This window comes from Glycine soja, chromosome 10 (assembly GCF_004193775.1).
Source record: "Glycine soja cultivar W05 chromosome 10, ASM419377v2, whole genome shotgun sequence".
NCBI classification, from domain to species: Eukaryota; Viridiplantae; Streptophyta; class Magnoliopsida; order Fabales; family Fabaceae; genus Glycine; species Glycine soja.
The window spans coordinates 43,648,261-43,655,116 of NC_041011.1; the positions used below are offsets into that span (position 1 = coordinate 43,648,261).

Below are 6,856 nucleotides of genomic sequence, written 5' to 3' on the forward strand. Positions count from 1 at the left end.
AATATTAAATTCTGATAAGTTTTAAACATCCCATAAATAAGGTTATAGTGCATTGAGCCAACTCCTATGGTAGTCAGCCTTCTATTTTTGAAGGCAGGCACATACTTGATACTTCTCATGCGCCTTGTCACATGTTAAAACTAATCTTTCATTCTAATCCAAACTTTAGGAATTACGTATTATCAAATATACTTTTGTACGTGTAAATTTAAAATGCCTAAAAAAATCACTTTGGTTATGTTTTATTTATCCTTTTAGTACATGCTACATAAAGCTATATACTGCATTTTTTTTTCTTGTTTCATAGACTAGTAGAGGAAACTACAAGGTAACAAATTTGATCTTGCTATTTGAGGTATAAAGCTTTGTTAATTGTTAGACGACTAGTCTAATAGGAAATATAAGAGCCTCCGAAGTCGACACCAAAATCCTTAAATTCTCCATACATGAAGTAGTCCAGAAATATACCAACTGCAGCTAAAGTGCTTTCACAGAGGACATGCAATATAATAAGTAAAGAAAAAATCAATAAATATTTTGCCATTCTAGGAGCAATTATTATGCACCTCTATTATTTTTCCTTCTTGGCCCAGAACTTGGGCCCTATTAACAGTCGGCAAGATTGTGGCTTCTACTGTTCCACTTTCTTTTATGAGTTATGTTTTCTTTGTCGTTGATGTGATTCTGAATTCCACTTCACATCATAGTGCCACATTTGTTTTGTTTCTACTAAAATAATATAACTCTTATTTAATGGTACGTGTTCCTTTCACCAAACTTGAGCATAAAGAATTAAAGATGCCACCAATTGCCTCTCGTGTTTCCTGAGCCACAAGTTCATGTAAACAAACGAATTGAGGAGCAAAGTGAAGACCTAAAAATGTCTCATTCCATGTATAATGTGTCCTATACTGTAATTTTGTTAAGGGGAATCTGAACCTTTATTGTGCAACACGTGACGTATGATTATATCATATATGCTTCAACTGTTGTAGGTGGCAATCCCTGTGGTGAGTGGCGACTAGCCAGAGAAAAGTATAATATTACTTTTTGAGGATGCCAAATGATAATGATCAATAATATTATTAATAGGGAACACAGGGTTCTTTGGAGGCATGAAATTTCTCGGGGATTTAAAAAAACTATAATAATTAGTATAAGAAATTTTTGGAGCTAAGAAATTTTTGGAGCGAATAACCAAAAGGCCATGAGCATAAAATCAGCTAGATATTACGTTCTTCAAGGCAAATTCCTTCGTAATTATGCGATTCGTAATTAGGACTCACATCAAAGGACCGAAAATTCTTATGTGAAAATGATAACATGATAGTAGGAAGCGGAGGATTCAGTAGAGGACTAAAGTTTCTCATGGATTTTTTTTGAAAAAAAAGGTGTACTACTTGTTTTCATATAAGACATGAGCGAATAATCAAAAGGTCATACATCATATATAATATCAACTACATATTACTTTCTTCAAGGTAAATTCCTTCGTATATGCGATTCGTAACTAAGCTCACATCACATCTAAGACCGAAAAATTCTTTTGTACGATGGGTTCAACAGGCAACAGCAAACATATCTCTGATTTACTTTTCTGAAATTACGTAAATATTACAACTTCGGGTTAATTAGTGTTCTTTATGACTTTATCGAACCCAAAAAACTGTAAAATTTATAAAAACACAAGCCCTTTCTCTGTAATTGTAAACAAGCAAACATGCATTAGCAACCCAATTCCCTGTAAACATAAAGTTTTGACCTTCTAGTCACAGGATCAGGAAATCAGGATAACAGTTCGGTAGCCTAATTTCTTTGCAAGGCAAAATCATGTATATATTTTTACTTTTTACAATCTGCTACTGTCCCATTTCTGGTAGAAATGAAGGAATCGATTTAAATGTGTAAACCTCTACTCTACTTCCTTTCCTATTGACACTTTCTAAGAACTTTTCCAATAAGATGAACATGTGATAGATGAGAGAACTCGGGCGGAATGTAGAGACTGCTACCCTGCAGCTAATAGCCAGAGCATAATTAGGGATGATATTGAAATCGGGAACCAGCTCAAGAACGCTAATGCTACTGAAATCAGGTACTTTTGGCATTCCTCTCCAAAATGGCAGTGTCCCAGATCATTGAAGTACAAAACCGTGATGCCAGCCGAGGAAGACGCTGCGGCTAGAGATAGTGTTGCTGTTACCTGTGGACAGTGGTCAAGAAGACTTGTAATTGAAAGATTGTAACATCAGAACTTGTACTGTATGTAACAAACCAATGAATAACTAGTGAGTAAAGGTTAAGGCAGAGGCTAACCCAATCTCCAACTACAAAGAGGCTAACCAGTACGGCGTTGTGGAGGACCTTTTTTTTCACCAAGGCATATGCATCCAATAAAGCAAGCACAAAACTCCAAATGACTTGTAAACCCATTGAAGCTATCAAGTAACTGTAATATAAAAGGAGGAGTCAGCAGCAAGTTATTCCACATTCAACATCCAAGGAAGCTAGTGGTGAACAAAACAAGTACATTTGCAGATCATCATATCAATAGTAAAACAGTTCATGACATACATGTTTTCATTAGGAAAAACACAAAGTGTTAGGATCCAATTGAAAGGTATGAGAATTGAGTCCCACATTCGAAGTATGAGATTCTAATGTGGAGTTTATGTGGTTTTGGACTCTCCAACTAGAGTGACTATTTCTTTTTTGTGGTGTGGTTTTCCCAAGGTTTTTATCAATTGATTAGTGTTTTTCACATGCCACCTGCATTAGGATCCAATTGCAAGGTATGGGACTTGAGTTCCACATTGGAAGTATAGGGTTCTAGTATGACCATGCTCTTCCAATTATGACAGCTAACTTCTATGGTGTTTTTCTCCGAAGGTTCTTATCAAAGAGCATCAACATGAGGCAACACAATACTAAAAATCTGCAGTTATATCACACTTCACAGAGGTTTTACTGAAGACATTTTTTGGCCAACACCCTTCACAGAGGTTCTTATCAAAGAGCATCAACATGAAGCAAAACAATACTAAAAATCTGCAGTTATATCACACTTCACAGAGGTTTTACTGAAGACATCCCTTTTTGGCCTACACCCTTCCCAGTCTCATTCTCATCTCCAAGCCTAGTTCCATACCCAGCTGAGCTGGGTTCATTTTTTATATTCAGAATTCCACTGTAAGTTCAGTCATCATTTGCATGGAGAACCAAAGCTCATATAGTATTTCCAGTTTCATTACTTCAATTGTTAGCATCCAAGCATACACTTATAAACAACAAGAGCTTAAAATTTAATGTCAACAAGATAAAGTCGAACTTTTTAAGTTGTAACTAATACCATGATCTAAAAGTAATATTCATAGGCTTTAAGGGGCATGATAAAGAGACCAATAAAGAAGGAATATCATGTGAATAATGAATCTGACTGAACTAAGATGCAATGCACCTAACGAGTAATATACTGAAACAAGAAACAATCACCTCATAGTAAATTGTTTCCCACAGTAAGTGTGAAAAAATCTTTAAGCTCACCTTGTGTGTCAAAATAATTTTAAAAAAATGTATTTGAAATTGAATGGTTAGTTGGTCCGTGATCTTGTCCTAACAATTTGAAAATCAACAACCAGAATTGTGCATACAGCTGGTACGGATAGTTGGGAACTTGGGATGCTACCCAAAATGAGTAACACACAAGTATGACGATTTCAGAAGTATTATGCTGGTCAAGCAGTGAGAGCTTCTTGTCTGACCACTGAATTTGACAAAAATAGGTCCCAAGAAACACTATAAACTCTTCTTGGAGGGGTTGGGTAGTAGTGGTTTCATGGCAATAGTCAAACAATCAAAGGGCAACCCAGCACACGAGGCTCCCACCTAGTGCAGTCTAGGGTGGATAAGCAAGCATAGCCTTAACCCTGCAAGCAGAAAGACTATTTCCAAGATTTGAAATAGTTACCTTCCAAGTTACAAGGCAGCAACCTTACCATTATGCCAAAAAACTCACCCTCCAATAGTCAAACAATCAATCTTTATTTTTATGTCCTTTTTTGTATAAACATGTGAGCCAGTAAATAGTAAAACATTGCAGTTTATTGCCAATACTGTGGAGAAATAACTAAAGATTAAGGAGCAACAGGTACAAAATTTCCACTTCTTGTTTACTACTGATTTAAGAATGAAAGATGTAGCACAGTGAATAATGTTTTGGAGGAATGTTTTCAAGAACTTTACGTCTAAGTTTCATCAAAATGTAAATAGGACCTAACTCACAAGAAGATGCTATTCTCATTCCCATCATCCTCACAACCAAGAATAACCTTTCATTCCTTTCCTTTTGTAAGACATCCAGGTTCAGAAGCTCATTGTGTTAATCCAACAAATCAGACAGTTGTTATTTAATACACCACTATATTATAAATTTGAGTCAACATTCTTGAAAGTAATTTGTCTGTACTCTCCTCCTCAGGTAGCCATGTATCTTTGCAATTTTGTTATACATGTCATATCAATATCTTTCCCTCCCTGGTTAGTCATTCAATCAAAGGGCATTTTAGTTTCCTTAATTTCTTTAAGCAATGCTTAAATTTCATCAATCAAATTAAATATAATGAGACATTTGTAAACCACTAGTAAAGGAATCTTCTATCAATTAAAACAAATTGAGATTTTTCAAAACTAAAAATAAATGCATGTATTTTTATAGTTTACAATAAAAATAATCTTTTGACAATTAAATAATTTTTATTCTGAAATATATTTTGAATATTTTAACTGTATACGATTCACATCTATTGTATGCAAAAGCAAGCTTCAAGGATAGGATATCAGAGTTCCCATTCCCAATTCCCAACAACAAGAATGACAAATTCCCCGAACACATTTCAGTCACGACTAAAACAAAATGCTAACTAAATTTGCTTGAAAGGCTAAATTGACTGGTATGCATAAATCAAAATATGAAAACGAATCAACAACAAACAGGTGCATAACATATATATGACTAATGTGTTGTGTGTTTTGAGAATATGATCAGTACTACAACAAAATCACACCGAAAGAGATAAACGAATGAAGAAGTTCCAGAAAAGCAGAATCTTGAATTACCAAAAAGCTGTAAAGTTAAAGAAACTGGGAGTGGTAGCCATGGAAGCAATTGATCCAGCAGCAAAAACGAACTGTGATATCCTTAGAGCCAAACCAAGGACAGTGCCCGGTGTCCCTGGGAAATCCTTCATCTTTCTCTCCAAATCTTAGATTAGATTCTCAATGGCTAAGGATGAACACCCATCTTCGTATTTGACCCAAAAAAAAAACAGTAGATGGAGACCCAGAAAGGAAAAGGGAAGAAATTTGAGGTGCTAAAGGGAAATTGAAATCTGGGGAAAGCAAGAACAGTGTGCGTCACGGGCAAAACAAGACAACGGAAATCAGGAAATTACGTTAGAGAAGCAAGTTAAGGTTGACATTAAATCGCAACAGTCAAAAGTGTGACCAAACGAACTGGTTAACAGCCTCGGTTGCTTCTAATTGCATTGCTCTTTCTGACACAATGAAAGTGAACTCTCACCCACGCGTCCCCAATAGCGTGCAGCGTATTCTACAAAAGTGTGTTTGTGGACCCACTACACGCCAATACCATGTCACCATTACATAGTACTATTTTCATTTCATACATTCTTTTGGAAATTGTCCATGGTCCATCCACAATTTTAGTATTCTCAACTTCCATGCCTCTATACGTCTTTCTAGTTTTTACTTAATTTTAAGTTATAGTTTCTTGAATTTTAGAAAGAAAATAAATAAGTGTTGAGGTGTCATATACCTTGCGCTGACTTCTGGTTTAACCAACCCCACACTGAAAATGAAGTAAATAACTTCTTCACACAAAAGAATTCATTTATCAGATTAGGATAAATAACTAAATATATAATTTTTATATGATGAGTTACCATATCAAAGTCAATTTTATAATATCAAATTATAATAAAAACAGATTTTCAAATTAAAACAATCTAAGTCACTATATTCTATTGTGCTCCAGTGTATACAAACAAATTATAAGATATCTAAATCTCAAATAGTTTTTTGTTGTTGTTGTAAAAATAAAACTGAGTTTATTTCAGTTATTTAGCAGGAGCATTAAAATGCAGATGAGTAAATTCAGGAATGTTGATTTGCATAACTATTATTCAAGTCCAAGAAGACACCTTTGTTTGTTAGTGCAGTACAGAATTGAAATTAGGAATCAGTCTTCTTTGACTGTACATAATTCATGGATACCTTAAAACACAAGAATAGCAGGCCCTTCTAGACTGTGACAAAATCCTCCTCTCACACCTCTATTTGACCATCTTAAGCAGCCACCCCCACCACCAAATCTTCAAGAGAAGTTCTACATCACAAAAATAATCTACTTCACTTTCTGCTTTAGGATGTTTCACTAAAATTCAAGGGACACCTTTCTACTTATTCCCTACACAATGATTTTTAAATATATAAAAGTCAAGGGTAATCTTTCCCCTGCCAACATAACACTAGCAAAAATTGACCAATAGGATCCAATAACTAAGATTATTCAAGAAAAATCTAAATATTTTTTTAACCGTTTTTAAAAATTCAAATGATACAATATTTATTTTCCTTTTTGATTACAAGAATAGACAAAATTTATAACATAAAATGGGATAAGTGAGAAGACAAAATGAAAGGAGTGTGAGAGAGAAAAGGACTATTATCTATTAGGAGTTGGAGGTAATCCAAAATAGTCAAATATCCGTAGCTGAATAGTCAAATACCTAGCATTGCAAGCAGAAGAAACTTCTAGAAAGTGAAGAGTAAAAATTTA

General features: G+C 34.6%; 1 protein-coding gene across 1 annotated transcript; it reads right to left on the bottom strand.

Moving 5' to 3' along the window:
- Positions 1-1,674: 1,674 nt before the first annotated feature.
- LOC114369871 (CASP-like protein 5B3) lies at positions 1,675-5,592 on the bottom strand. The gene is made up of 3 exons (XM_028327137.1): positions 5,116-5,592; positions 2,317-2,449; positions 1,675-2,203 (listed from the first exon to the last, which is right to left on the bottom strand). The coding sequence occupies exons 1-3, from the start codon at positions 5,244-5,246 to the stop codon at positions 2,009-2,011; spliced, it is 459 nt and encodes a 152-aa protein (XP_028182938.1). The 5' UTR covers positions 5,247-5,592; the 3' UTR covers positions 1,675-2,008.
- Positions 5,593-6,856: the final 1,264 nt, after the last annotated feature.

Excerpts from the sequence above, each read along its gene's own strand:
- LOC114369871 (XM_028327137.1), bottom strand. The coding sequence starts at position 5,246 with ATGAAGGATTTCCCAGGGACACCGGGCACTGTCCTTGGTTTGGCTCTA. Across the intron at positions 2,450-5,115 it reads TTTAACTTTACAGCTTTTTG|TTACTTGATAGCTTCAATGG; the intron begins GTAATTCAAGAT and ends TTTATATTACAG. Across the intron at positions 2,204-2,316 it reads TCTTTGTAGTTGGAGATTGG|GTAACAGCAACACTATCTCT; the intron begins GTTAGCCTCTGC and ends CACTGTCCACAG.